This window comes from Spermophilus citellus (genome assembly GCF_964194105.1).
Source record: "Spermophilus citellus genome assembly, chromosome: 15".
NCBI lineage: Eukaryota > Metazoa > Chordata > Mammalia > Rodentia > Sciuridae > Spermophilus > Spermophilus citellus.
Genome location: NC_138195.1, coordinates 82,715,676 through 82,731,347, shown reverse-complemented (window position 1 = coordinate 82,731,347; position 15,672 = coordinate 82,715,676). Strand labels below are relative to the sequence as shown.

General features: G+C 34.6%; 1 protein-coding gene across 1 annotated transcript in view; it reads right to left on the bottom strand.

Moving 5' to 3' along the window:
- Nucleotides 1–872: 872 nt before the first annotated feature.
- Nucleotides 873–15,672, bottom strand: part of TRUB1 (TruB pseudouridine synthase family member 1) — a 30,082-nt gene continuing 15,282 nt past the window's right edge. The window contains exons 5-8 of the mRNA XM_081267550.1: nt 6,777–6,849; nt 4,992–5,131; nt 2,741–2,797; nt 873–1,997 (exon numbers count right to left, since the gene is read on the bottom strand). Of these exons, the coding sequence (XP_081123676.1) occupies nt 1,738–1,997; nt 2,741–2,797; nt 4,992–5,131; nt 6,777–6,849 (530 nt within the window). The 3' untranslated portion in view covers nt 873–1,737. The remainder of the gene's footprint in view (nt 1,998–2,740; nt 2,798–4,991; nt 5,132–6,776; nt 6,850–15,672) is intronic.

Below are 15,672 nucleotides of genomic sequence, written 5' to 3'. Positions count from 1 at the left end.
TCCTTCTCAAATAATCTTGACATTTTCCTAATCAGTAAATTGTACATGTCAATTTTTAAGATGGAAAAAAAAGCAGAACTACCTCATCCATATTCTAAAACTGAAACATTCCCCAATTTGGACTTTGGCAACGAATGAAAACATATTGTAACCTATGCCACGCTTAACAGGCAAAGGTAGCCACTGCCACCTTTGGTTGACACAAATTGTAGAGTACTACAAATGAATAAGTAAAATAATAAATTTTCAATTTATAAATTTATGTGTTTGTTTGTCATTTTATGTTAATGCAGCAAAGTATCAGTATGCTCAGTTTGGGGTCTCATACTAAGAATTAGTTTTAATATTTTCATTTCAAATGTTGCCAATATGCTGAAGATGCTTTACTGAAGCACCTAACTTTGTATATTAACCACAAATAGATAAACCACAAATAAAATCACTTTAAATTTAAATGTTAAAATGCTGAGTTGCAAGCAGGCAACCACCTTTAAGAAGAAAGGTAATCAATAAAAATCCCAAAACTCAAATTTTATGAAATTTAAAATTTTCCTTTTGAAATTATATTTGAGTAAATGAAGAGGAAATTAAACATTTCTGCATATCAGTTGCATTACATTCTCAACAAAATTATGAAGGATGCATTACATAAAATTTACTATTTTGTAATTTTCAAAATTATGGGAAAGAGGGATTTGTAACTTTCCAGCTATTTGAACAAAAACATTTTAGAATCACTATTTTTAAGTATTTGGAGCAGAAGGGATCAGCTGGAATGCACAGGACAGCTATCTCCAAGTCTATAAACTTCACTATAAAGAGCAAATCATTGAAGAAACCAGAGAGAGAGGAGAGAGAGAGAGAGAGAGAGAGAGAGAGAGAGAGAGAGAGAGAGAGAGAGAAAGTTAAAGATCAGAGAAAACCTTAACTTAAGATACAGTCTGTAGTTTAAATTTTTAAAATTATGTTACTTAGTAATTTGGCACAAAGTAGTTGATTGGGTTGATGAAATCATACACACAAAAAAAAGAGCACACAGCTGCACAAAGCTATTGGAGGAGGAGCTGTCTTGGACTCTAACAGAAGAGAAATTAATTCAATATTAGTTTTTATTTACATATTGTAAGTGGTAGCAGCAATGATTGGTTCATTTACAAATATTTATTATAAAACTTTATTCATTTCTAAGATCTAAACACACACAGCAAATACTAGGTGAGTACAGTCTTTTTAAGGAAATGTTTTTTAATAACAAACTCTCCAAAGGCAAGAAGGAGTTCAGTAATGGCCATTTCAAACAGAGTTAGAGAATTCTTAAACAATGAAGCCACATGGAAATCCAAATAAAATCAAAATCACATTTAATGATGCTACTCAGACACGTAGCTCATAAATCTTTGCTTAGAAAATCAGTTCAGCTTTTTCATAGAAAAAGGCTGAAGAAATCAAACTCAGCATCAATATCCTGATTCCAATCAAATTCATATTTTAATATAAAAATATCTTAAAAGAACAATTGATAGTATAGAAAAGAATTGAACAAGTGCAACTCCATTCATAATGTATAGTAAATAAATTGTAGGCTATAGAAACTAAATGATGGTCATTTTTATTCATGCAAAAAAAAAAAAAAAGAAGTTAGAAGAATCAGTTGTCCCTTGCACGTAGCTTGTCATTCTGCATCTACACACAGGATTCAAATATCAACCAGGAAATGATGATATTCTCAGGTCAACTTCAGAATGTCTTATTAACATCATCTTCCCCCTTTGTCTCATTTAGAGTCATATATTCACAGCTCAAAATCTGCTCATTAGACTCTTCGGGTTTTGATTTTTTAAGTGTCAGCTCTGCTGGCAGAAGAGACGAGCAATGCTCAAGAGACTGTGCAACGTCATCAATTGTCCATTTGTCCTCAGGGAGGGCATGTTCTTCTAGTGTAAATGGCCCCTGTTTGGTTCGGGTAAGCTCTAGTACATTGGCACAGGAAGAGAGCTCTACAGTAACAAAAGGTGAAAATTCCATAAGATGAGTGTTTCAGTATTTCACAATCTATTAATCTTTCAAATGACAAAAGAACTTGACTCAAACCTCTCAAAACCATCCCAAAAGCCGAACTGTAAGTAAACCAGTAAGAGCCAAGACCCCTAAGATAAACAAATAATTAAGTGGCAAAACAATATAATAACTCATGAACTGCTTTAAAGTCTACAAAAAACTGGCACATATTTATTTTTATTCAATTCATGAAGCAACCTCATGAGGTCAATTTTACCCTTACTTTGCACAGGAGATATACTAGTCTAGTGTTGTAACTGCTGGGAAATAGCAGAGCCAGAATCACAACTTCCTGGTGGATTGTGAGACTATGGTTTCCAGGATTTTTTTTTTTAATGTGATTTGCATCAATAAATATAACTTTTAGGAGGATACATCTTTTTTTTCTGATATCTACTTGGAGTTCAAATGTTTTGTACTTAAAAAAACATTGGCTCTTGCATTCAATACTCCTGCCTTCATCTGCCATTCCTTTCTCTTCCTGTCCCATCACAAGTCCCTCACTATAGCTGCAGAGGATGGTAATTCCATGCTAGAAACTGACAATGCTCCAAGGCTGAAAGCAGTAAGAGCTCAGTTCCACAGGCCAGTACTCAGAAATATGAAAAATAGAAAATTCCCTCTTCCCATCAAAAAGGAATTACTCTCTAAATGATAATTCATAATTAATTTTTCTGCTTACCTTTGCCAATGTCACTGACCAAGCTTCTGATATAAAAACCTCCTCCACATTCAACATCTGGAATGTTAACAGTGACATGGTAAATTGCTAACCTCCTATGAAATCCACTTTACATAGAAATGATGCCCCTAAACAAGTGTAAAAAATGCAATATACAAACCATTGAGTGATAAAATATTTATGTGCTGAAACATAAATTATTCATCCTGCAGCATATGTGTTTGTGAGATTGAAAAGTCAAAGTGTGGAGAAAGCAAACAGCAGAAACTCATGAACACATTTTAAATTAACTGGCGAGTCATACCACTTTAATAACTCAGCCTTGTTCCCTTAATAGGTTTTAAATAGTCAGAAATCTCAGTTTTGCTGTCATGAAATACAGACATTAAAAATACTTTCAGATACATGAACCTTGTTCATTTATTAGGTTTTAAATGGTTAGAAATATCAGCTTTGCTCCCATGAGCTGTAGATATTTAAAACCTTTCAGATATGTAAGTTCAAAAAAATATAACCAACAAACCAAGCAACAAAGAAATCCTTTCACAATGATAAGAATCATGTTTGTGTATTATACTATACACAGAAAGCTCAGGATATGTAAGTGTTATTTTTGAAATATTTTTGAAAAAAATCACAACATAACTTGAAATTACACAAAGTCCTAGGACTGACTGAATATCTAATCAGCTTGTTAGCATAGCATTTACAAGTTCATCGGTGGAGAGCAGGGGTTTGCTTCATTTCATTATCATCAAGATATACCGAAAAGAGCTGCCGCACTTCTACACAAAAGGACTACATTCTTGCTGTTTCTAATATCAAGGAAGGAATACAGCCATCAGGGGAATTAATAAAAATTCCCCACCTGGAGATTTTAATTATTCTTCTTTCTTTCCCCCCATGAACTAATGGTTGGGGACACTGATAAAATACAAAGGAGCACCAGGATGGAATCGAGGTGTGCTGACATTTTTTGCATTATATCTGACTTCGGTGAAAGACAACTCTTTGGCCTACTGCAGTCTCAAGTCAAAGAAATAAGGCATTTATGACATATGAAGTCAGAAAAATAGGAATTTTCTTATTTTTGTAAATAATACTCTGCCAGGCCAGCTGTTGCATTTTCAGTGAATGGAGCAAAATACTTTTCAGTGTGATTTTTTTTTTTCATTATTTGTCAGTTTACAATCAAGGTACTTAAGAAAATGAGTTTCTTTAACTATATAATACCACATTCTGCAGAAACCTAATACACATTAAATAATAATGCCAGTGACAAAAAGCAACAAAGTTTAGGAATAAAGGTTTTGGAAAGTTATTTCTAAAAGGAATCCTAACTATATGAAATTAATGGTGGGATCAATGTCAGAGAGCTTGAGCATCAAGAACTACACCTCCTGATATTTCACAGCTCTTAGGTGCTCAAGACTTTACCTACAACTTGCTGCAGCCAAGAAGCACATAAAATTTCTAAACAACAAAAACTAGCTTTTTAGTTTATTTCAAATCTGAATTATATATTCAAATTGATGGCCTGAATTAAAATGTGACCATGTTGTCAAAGATACATTCTGCCTTATCTGTTTCTTCCATATTTTCAGGATCTTTAGTAGTAACTTACAGGAAACAAAGGGCGGGGGGGGGGGGATGAGTCCATTCTTAAAATTTGTTTTTGTCCAAAAGCTAAAAATATTTGATTAAAGGATAAAATTCTTTAATAAAGAATTTTTTTCTTTATTAAAGGATATTAAGAGGACAAATTAACATCTATTCTAAAACCAAATGTATCAGTAGTAGTCAAAAATGGAAAGAAAAGCATTCCATAAGATAAAAATTTTAAGTCTAAAACATTGAAGATATATACTGTTTTCTCCATAGAGAGCTTTTTCTCTCTTTTTGCAGTACTGGGGATGAAACCCAGGGCCTTGGACACGCTAGGCAGTGCTCTAAACTGAGCCACATCCCCAGACCTTCTCCAGAGGGATGGATCTAAGGTATGCTACTTCCAATTTAATAGCAAGATGACATCCTATAACATGAAAAACTCAGCCTAGTGAAAAAGACATTTCTGAACCTCCATGTAGCTTGAGGTATCTCATTAAATGTGTAACCAAATCACAACCTTTCATAAATTCAAAATTTAAGAAGAATCTCCAAAAACATAGGGAACCATTAGAATTATTCAACAGCAACTAAATATAAATAAAGGTACAGTAAATACAAATGATTTCAGATTTCTCCATCTTACCTAATGTGAAAAATGGCGGCTGGAAATTTTGAAGGGAGATACTGTATACAGTTACTGGCCTGGCAGGTTTTGCTTCTACTACTTCACCTCTCTTCATTAAAGTTGAAAGTCTCTGTCCATCTTTCTTTAATGCAGAATAACTTACAAGATAAGAGAGGGAGAGAGGGAGGGAATAAGAGAGGACGATCTGAGGGAGATTGAGAGAGAATGAAAGATGGTAATTCCATATGATGGCATGAAAACAAAGAATATCTAGTAGCCCTTTAAAGTGAAAAGCCCTTCTAAAACTTGAACTGGTTTTTCTTCCAACCCACTCCAAAATGTTTTCAGGGATAAAGCTCCTAAATATCTTAGAGGCTAATTTGAGCCCATTCTGGCATTCAATGAGCCCTTCTTTAACGATCTTCCTGGAGATGGGCTATTCATACATTCCCTTCCCTAGTCTCTTTCTAAGTCAAGGGCACAAGGAACTCAGTAGTAGCCTCTGGTCATAATGATCTCTGTTAAATTTCCTTGAAATAATTTCTATTATAATAAATTTCACTTTATATTAAAGTTATCAGTGTTTCTAAAAAGCTTATAAGCATAAACTCTACTTCATATATTTTAGCTTTGTGTAATAAAATTTTATTAGGTCACAAAATCCTTGGATAGTCAGAGCAAAGAAAATCTAAAATGGTCCTTATAAGTTTAATTCAGTTTAACAATGGCCTAAGTTAATTTTTATTCAGGCCTTACTAAAATTTTTAAAGTTTTACATTTGAGGAAATATATGAAAAACCATTTTTCCATAGGTAGTTCAACATTCTTAAAAAGAGGGAAAAAAGACTTAAAAATGCAATATGAATACAAAATTCTAAAATAACTCTTAGTAACTTATCCTGACTTAACCTCAGCCATTTAAAAAAAAAAAAGTGATTTGCCTGAAACGGTCACATGCGCACAAATATGGTTAAGTGGTGTTATGGTTTTAACGTCTATGACTCTTCCAAATTTAAAAGTTGAAATCCTAAGTACCAATATTATGGTATTAGGAAGCAGGACCTTTTGGATGGTGATTAGATCACAGAGCATAGCCCTCCCAGAAGGGGTCACTGCCCTTACCAAAGAGGCCCCAGACAGCTGTCCTGCCCCTTCAGTGTGAGAACACAGTAAGAAGGCACTGGCTATGAGAAAGTTGGCCCTCACCAACAACTGAACCAGGAGTCCCTTATCTTGAACTTCTCAGCATCCAAAATTGTGAGAAATAATTTCTGCTGTTTCTAAGCTATAGTTTATATTTTGTTATAGCAACCTGAATGAACCGAGTGGTAAAGCAAAATATTTATATTTTTAATATAACTCTCATCTGTTCCATTTGTCATAGAGAAAAATTCTAGGCCCCAAAGGAATGGGCCTAACTTCTGAGAGGCAGTGCATATTAGGACATATTAGCACAACTCTGATGCTCTCAGCACGGTCCTTCATGGTAATTTCTGGGAAAATGACATCTCTGAGCAGCAGAACTGCCTTGATATCTGTAGACAGAATTGGAAAAGCTGATAAAAACACAAACAGCCCAGATGCTAGACTGTGGAACACCCAAGGACAGGAGACCACGCCACACTACCTCCTAGACAGAGCTTCACGTGAGTCTAAATCTGGCTCACCTTTACACGATCATTCCCTATGGCAGATTTAAAATCTGCCTTGCCATATAACAAAAGGAATCCCATTCTAGTTTAGAGTGATGTTAAGCAGTGGAAAGTAATTTAAACATTTAATCAAATCAATAATTGAACTCACAGAGGGGGTACTTGCATTATTGTCCCAGTAAATTTCTGTAGTATGCCTTCAATATCTTCTTGTGTTATTTTATCTGCCAAAAATGAACAACAACAAAAAAAGTGACACTAAAACAATCACAGAAATACATGCACTATTTTTATAGCACCAACAGCTCTGAATTCTTTTAAAAATTTTTTCCAACTAAGCATATTAAAATGTATTTCTTATAGACCAAATTCTACCTGGTTGAGAAGAATAAAATATGTGTTAATGAGATAAAATGGATAGAAAATCTCATATTGTTCTTTGTTAAGATTAAATTTCCATTGCTTCAATTTTTTTTTCTTCAATAAAAATGGCCCAATCATCATGTATGCACTTTGCTGGTTCTGACTGTGGCCTGTAGGAGACATGAGAAAAATGCACATTAGCTATAGTAACGGTCCTGTGGTGATCAATAATGGGGTGATCAGAAAGCAGGCAGAAAAGTAATGTCTATCATCAATTATTTTCTAAGTTTCTAGACATCAAATATTGTAAAAACTTAATGTGAGACAGAAGATTATAAAATATTATCCACATTTTAAGTTTTACCTGAGAAGAGTTTAGTTACATAAGGTTAAAAACTGAAAACTATGATATATAAATTGAATATCTGGAATTTTCATACTTACAGATGGTTCATTATACATATTTCATATTCAGTAATAAACTAAATTTTAGAAATATTCTATAACTTGTTTAAGTCATAGTTAATGGAAAGAAACTATGGTGCTTTACAATTTTGCAGGAAATTTATTTAAACTTTTTTTCTGGTATATGTCTATTTGATTTTAATTGAACAATATTAAACAAAAATTAATTAGTGTGAATTTTTTTTTTTTTTTTTTTGTATCAGGGATTGAACCCAGAGGGGCCTACCCACTGAGTCACATCCCCACCCCTTTTTATTTTTCATTTTGAGACATGAGTCTTGCTAAGCTGCTTAGGGCCTCACTAAATTGGTGAGGCTGGCTTTGAACTTGTAATCCTTCTACCTCAGCCTCCTGAACCACTGGGATTAACAGGCATGCAGCAGCACATCTGGAAACTAGTGCACTTTTAATTATAGTTCTAACACCATGTTAAAAATCAAATGATACATGGAATACTGTGTTCAGACTGTAACAACAACCCAGGAGGACAGTTTTAACCTCTGTATGACCTTGAACCTTAAAAACTAAACACAAACAGAAGACTAGAATCTACTAGACTCAAACAGATGATGAAAAGCAACAGAACTCAAAAGTACTTCCCCAAAGCTGGGCCTGGTAGTACATGCCTATAATACCAACAACTTGGGAAGCTGAGGCAGGAGGGTTGCCAGTCTGAGGATAGCTCCAACCTCTAGCAACTCCAAAATCACAGATCTCAGATGTAAGTCCTGTTCATACTGTTTCTCCAACAGATGTGTCTCATAATATGGGTGACGAATTGTCCACAAAAAAATTTTACTCTGCTGCAATATTAAGACATAATTACTGGTGGCAAAACTTAGTTATGCAAATCTACAATTTTCAAACTTGACAGCTAATGGAACAACTGTGTAGGTGCCCACCCAAAGGAATGCCATTGCTGATAAAACTGCAGTAGTTCATAACGTAGCCCCTCATTTTAAAAACAAGATCAAACTGCTGTCTGCTTCTGCTAGCTGAGCTCTTCACTGACATTCCTGCAAATGTGTACTCCTTTGTCCCGCTTCAGTGGCTCTCTTTCACTGATTTCCCCCACGCAAGATGACAAGATGTGCTCTTTCTCATTCTACTTCTACCACATTGTCTCCTCCTCTGTGCTCACATTTCAGGCATTTATGGTGTGTGCTGTTCATTCTATAATTAATCACGCACAATTTTTAACAATATTTTAAGGTATTATCTCACCAATAAAATTCTGAGCCTTTCAAAGGCAAAGACAGTTTCTCTTCTTAGATAACATTCATTATTAAGATGGTGCTCAAGACATTCTTGCTGAAATTTAATTTGCTAAAAAATAATAGAATCTCAAGGTTGAAGGACATTTAAAAGTCACTGAGGCCAATCATTCATCTGATGTTTGAATTGTCAGACATAAAGCTTACCTAGCGAGTTATAATAAAAGCTAACCTTGCGATACATGGCTAGAGAATAAAGCATGCTGGCTACATCTAAAACATGATATTAGTCCTATAACAACTGTTCCTATAAGAATAACATCTCTACTTCGAGAGGATTTAAAAAGAAATGCAAAATAAAAACTTCTACAGCAACAAGATCCAATAACTAGCCAAAAGATGTATATTTAGTAAAAGAAGACTGATATGACCAAAGTGTCATAGGACTTGAATAATTATTCTTTGTTCAGTAAATTAAAAAGCCATCAATGTGACAGCATTCATTTGAAATAACTTTTTTTTGAGAGAGAGAGAGAATTTTTAATATTTATTTATTTATTTTTTAGTTTTCGTCGGACACAACATCTTTGTTGGTATGTGGTGCTGAGGATCGAACCCAGGCCGCACCCATGCCAGGCAAGTGTGCTACTGCTTAAGCCACATCCCCAGCCCCTTGAAATAACTTTTAAAGTCATTCTCATAAAATTAATATATATGAGATCATGTAATAAATCATAATTTGCTTAAAACTTACTGGCTTTTTCAGTGAATTTACAACATAATAGTTGATGCTTAAATGAACTGGGAACTAAAAGCAGTATGATGGAGTTAAAAATATTCGCCTATAACACGGTAACTGTTACTAGACAAGTCCCACCATCACAAACAGATGTGGCAAATAGATCAAGAGAATAAAATAAAGAATCTAAAAATAAAAGCATACATATATGGACAACTTGTTTTTGACAGAAGTTCAAAGGTTAGTAGAGAAAGGGCACTCTTCGAAAAATGAGTGCTAAAAAATTTCTAACATCCATTTGTAAAAAAATAAACTCAGACTCATACCTGAGAGCATACACAAAAACCAACTCAAAATGCAGAGATAACCAAGGGACGTATGGCTATGCATCTCTGGGGTGATTTAGAAAAAGTTATCTGCTCTATTCTTACAATTTTAATCTAAGTTTGATATTACTTCAAAATAAAAAGAGATCAAAAGAGAACATTATAAATAACTTTAAGACAATTATGTTTGAAATTTTAGACAAGACAAATTCCTAGGGGAAAAATTATTTATGATGATAAAAGAAATTTAAAAATAGTAGTCTGACAGCTAGTTAAAAATCTATAATTTAAACTCTTCCTTAACAAAGAAAATTCCAGAACAGATGTCTACCAGAAAATGCTATCAAATCTATTCTAGAAATATAAGTCTAGCTTAATATTTCAATAAGGAGAAAAACTTAATAGATTCAGAAAAATATTTGATAAAATTCAGTATCTACCCATGATTTAAAAACAAACCCAAACTCAGCAAATTAGGAACTAGGAACAGAAGGTAACTGCCTTACTTTAATAAGAAAGCTACAAAACAAACCTATAGAAAAAAAAATCTGTAAGAAGTACATCTATCCTTCTAGATGTCAAGACTTAGAGTCTAAAACTATAGCAATTAAGATAGTTTGGTGTTAACACAAGGATGGAAAAACTGATCTGTGTAACAAAACAGATTCCAAACAAACCCAAGCCTGAATAGTGCTTGATCTGTGGCAAAGGAGGCCATGCAGAGCAGTGGGGAAAGTGCAGGGCCAACTGGATATACAAGTAGGAAAAAATGATGGATTACAATTGTGGATGCAACATGAAAGAATGATGGATGTAATGTGAAAGGCAAAACAATAGAAACTTCTAGAACACAGGGAAATATCTTCATGGTTTTGAGGTAAGAAAAATGTTCTTAAACAGAATGCTAAAAAGACTAACCATAGAGAAAAGACTTGTAAACTGAACCAAATAAAGACAAGAACTTCTTCTTTTTGAAAAATACAACTGAGAGAAGGAAAATGCAAGATGCAGAATAAGAGAAAATATCTAAGTAGACATCCAAAGTATATAAAGAACTCATACAAAGCAATAAGAAAAGGCAACTCAATAGAGAGAGGAAAGAAAAAAAGGAAGGAAGAGACCTGAACAGTCCATGAAAGATGGCTAATAAGCCAAAAAATCCAAATAAAATGCTGAACGTCTCTAGTAATCAAATTAAAATCACAAAAAAACACCACAACATACTCACCAGTGTGGCCCAAAGTAAAAGCACTGTTAATAGAATGTATTTCTAATACCAAGATGTTTCAAACAAGTGGAACTCATAAATAGCTGGTGGAACTACAAAGTTACACAACCACTTTGGCAAACTATTTCACAATTTCCAATAGTGTTGAATGTACACTTATTCTATGACCCAGCAATTAAACTTAGGTATGCACAGGACAAAATATAAATAGTTTTTTATTTATAATGTCCCAAACTGGGAACAACCCCAAATACCTATCAACAGAAGAGGACTGGGTGTAGGTCTATGGTAGAGTGCTTGCCTATAGTGCACAAGGCCCCGGCTACCACACACACAAACACATACACACTACAAAGAAGGAATAGTATTGTAATGTATACATATATACATACGTGTGTGTGTGTGTGTGTGTGTGTACTAGTATATTCACACAGTGGGATACTGCACAGCAATAACAAAGTCCAAAATACTGACACAAGTAACACTATGTATAAATCTCACAAATATAAGTGGAAGAATCTGGCCACAAAAGGATACATACTGTTTAAGAACTATCACCATAATGTTGGAAGTTTGAATAGCAATTATCTTTGGAAAAGGAGGGGGTATGACTCCCACGAGGTACAAGAAGATAAGAAGATGTTCTAGGACTCTTTTTCTTTTTTATTTGCCTCATTCTTTTTTTTTTTTTTTGGTGATGAGGATCAAAGTCCAGATCTTGCATATGCTAAGCAAGAACTCTAACACGGAGCTATACCTCTAGCCCTGGAGTCTTCTATTTCTTGGTAGCTGCATGAATGTTTAGCTTTGCGATAATTCATTAAGCTATAAACTTATCCACTGTTCATTTTTCTTTACTTGTGTAATACTTTATAATAAAAAAATTTTAAGTGTAAACAAATGGCACCATTGAGAAGATTGATACCCAGCTACACACTAATCCAATCTGAGACCAAACTCAACTCTTCAGCTTCCTATACCATAACCCTAGAAGCATAGGCAACCTGAGAAGCTGCTCCCATTAGACACATTAGTTGAGACCATTTGCAAAGACTTTGGTAACTTCCTAGGCCAGAATTTCTGTATAGACCATTGTGATTAGCTTGAAATACCACTTCACTTTCACATTTCTTACCTCAAAATAAGTCATAGAGGGATAGAAAAGATAATCCCTAATAGAGGAGCAGATAGAGCTTCCTAGTAGCAGGGCCCACATCTAGCCTCAGGGCCAGAGCCCTAGTGTCCTGAGCTCAGTGGAGAACCAGTGAGCACAATGAAGCCATGTGTCCTCAAGGACACAGCAGAATTAATACCCGGATGTAGGAGAAAAGGCAGCAGAAGGTAGGAAGATATTTGGCTTTACCTAGGACTTATCTACTGACATCTTCATAGAGGATGCGTCTGTGGCTTGCCTTATTAACTCACATACTATGTGTTTTTTTCTACATGCCACATAATATACCAAGAATATAGTGAGGAGCAAAAGAGACAGGGGTTTTTGGCCCCATAGCTCAAGGGATTAACATAAAAGATATATTTGTGAGCAATAAAAAAATGCTATTTAGGAATATCAGAGGGTGCTATGATAGAGAACAACAGGAAGGGCCTGGTTCATATGGTCTTGAAGTCTACTAAGCCAGAGACTCATTTATTTATTCCTCTAAGCTAACTTTCAGCTATCTGACACAAAAGCTAAAAACAGTGCTTGTGTATTTAGGACAAAATGATGTAAGAACATTCATCTGTCATTGATTGCAGACTGCCTTAGCTACTTCATTCAAATGCCAGTTGGTGTGAACAGGTCAATTAAGAAATGCATTTTTGGTGATTACAATTACTGGTAGGGTGGCAGCTCCAGTGGCCTTTAATAGGTAGAGGCCAGGAATGCTAGATGTCCTACTATGCTCAGATCATAGAACATAATAAAGAACTGTCCTGGGTACTGCCTGACTTCTGGATGTCTGCCAGATATTTGTGTAGGTGAAACCCATTTATAATTACCTAAGGCTAGAACTTAACTCCATTTTACACTTAAGCACAAAAGAACTTTTTTCCAGTCCTGAGTCATTACTATGATAAACCTATGTGAGTCTGCATTTGTACTTGTGTCATTCACAATATTTTTTAAAATACTTTTTTAGTTGTAAATGGACATAATACCTTTATTTTATTTATTTTTATGTGGAGCTGAGGATAGAACCCAGTGCCTCACGCATGGTAGGCAAGCGTTCTACCACTGAGCCACAACCCCAGCCCTCGATTCACAATATTTTAGTGTGGACATCTTCATGAAGACTATTAGTATAGTAATACATAAATATACACATAATACATATCACTATATCTATTTTATTAAAAGCTACTTTTATTTTTTCTTTATATTTCATTTACTGTATTATACTGTTTTGAAAAAACGTATAGGTAAGTTAGAGTAGTTCTCAATTTTAGTTCAGAATAGTAATGAAGGCATATAAAATACTGCTCATAGGTTTCAGAATTTGTTTTCAGAGGGTCAAGAACAGATTTCAGAATTTTCCATTAGCTATTAAGTTCCTTAAGTTCTCTATGATTTTATTTATTTATTTATTTATTTGGTACTGGAGATTAAACCCAGGGTGCTTTACCACTGAGCCACCCAGCATACCATCCCACCTTTCAAAAAACTTTTCGTTGCTTGGGGTCCTGCTAAGTTGCTGGCTTTGAACTTGTGATCCTCCTGCCTCTGCCTCCTGAGTTGCTGGGATTACAGGCATGACCCACCATTCTTGGTTCTCTCTGATTTATTACAACATTATAATGAGACTATTTTAGCAAACTGAGCTTTCTTTAGGGCAAGTAAATAAAGTTACAAATTATGCAATGAAGGGCAGAGTTCTTTCAATTCCTAGATGCTAAAGGCTAGGAAGAAAGGGTAGATTTTTAAGTATTTTTGTCAGTCTCGTCTACTAATGTTCCCTATTCATTGAGTGGCAGCATCATGTAACCAGTTTTAAAACCCCCAAACCCTAGGTCGTGGTTGACAACTTTCTTACTATCCCCATCCAATCAACAATCAGCAAGTCCCACCAATTTTACTTACTGACTACTTTTCTAATTTGAAAATTTCCATATCTCTCAATGCCATCACCCTAGACCAAATTACTACCATCTTTCCCAGAACTACTACAAGAGCCTCGTGATTTGTTTATGAGACCCCCATATCCATTCTCTTCCAATCAGTCCTCATAGGACTATGAGGCTGGTCTCACTATCATCACTTTGGACATGAGGAAAATGAAACAGAGAGAGACTAAGAAATTTTCAAAGTTACACAGCTAGAAAAGGGTCAGAGCTAGAAATCAAACTCAGATTTGCATAGTCTACAGCTCTCTGCTTCACTGAGCTGCCTCCCATTCTTAGTTCTATGATCCCAGGACATTAGTGTGAATATCAATCACTCTCCTTATTTAGACTTGGAAAAAAGAGAGACACTGGGAAACTTAATTATATACATGCTATCAGTGTATGTTAATATACTCTGAAAATCTTTCTGTCCTCTTATTGCCCTAGCCTCTTTAATCTTAAGTCTTCTAGTTGAAAGTTAGAGTTGAATTTCAGTTAAATCTATTTATTATTTGCTAATACTAATAATAATTTCAAGGATCATTCAACACGTAATTTTAAAAAGATTTAGAAATAAATGAATTGTTTTTCTTTACCTTATTCTTTTGATTAATTGAGCAAGATACGAAGCTCTATATAAATTATACAAAATACATGTATGAAGATTTGAATTTGGGACCAACATTCCTTATATACAGAGATATAAAAAATTGTGGTATATATGTGTATTAAAAATTGTAGGGCTGGGGATGTGGCTCAAGTGGTAACACGCTTGCCTGGCATGCGCGGGGCACTGGGTTCGATCCTCAGCACCACATAAAAATAAAATAAAAATGTTGTGTCCACCGAAAACTGAAAAATAAATATTAAAAAATTTTCTCTCTCTCTTAAAAAAAATTGTAGTGCAAAAAAAATAAAAAAGAGTACATGTATAATGGCAAAAGTTAGTATGAACATACTTTATATACAGAGATACGAAAAATTGTGCTCTATATGTGTAATAAGGATTGCAATGTATTCCACTGTTGTGTACTTAATAAATAAATAAATAAAGGAAATTGGGTGTACAACCAGAGAAGTGAAAAACTGTGCTCCATTTGTGTATAACGAAGAGCATTCTGCTGTCATGTATAATTGATTAGAACAAATAAGTTTTAAATAAAAGGAAATTGGAAGCCAAAAAATAATTAATTAATTAACAGGATAAGTGAAGATATTATGGACAAGAAAAAGGTTGGTCTTGCTACTAGGACAACTTGTAATACATAATAGGGACAATCAACACAAAAACTTAGGGAAGCCAGAGGCCAGACTGCCTACAGCTGGATTAAGGAGAAACAATGTTCAATATGGGGGGAAAACCCAGAATGCCTACAAATAATTCACAGCTGGTGACACAATAATTCAGGTGAACTGACTGACAAATCCACAACTGCTGCATTATAAATAGCTCAGCACGGTGAGAGTTGCTAGGAGACCAATTCATTTATCTATCCTTTCTTAAAGTAGTGAAAGAGGAAATGGCAGAAAAATTAAGGTGAGCCCCAGTGAGTTAGTTCCAGCTTCACTTCAGAGAATAAGCTTTCCCTTTGTCATTCTTTTTACTCCCA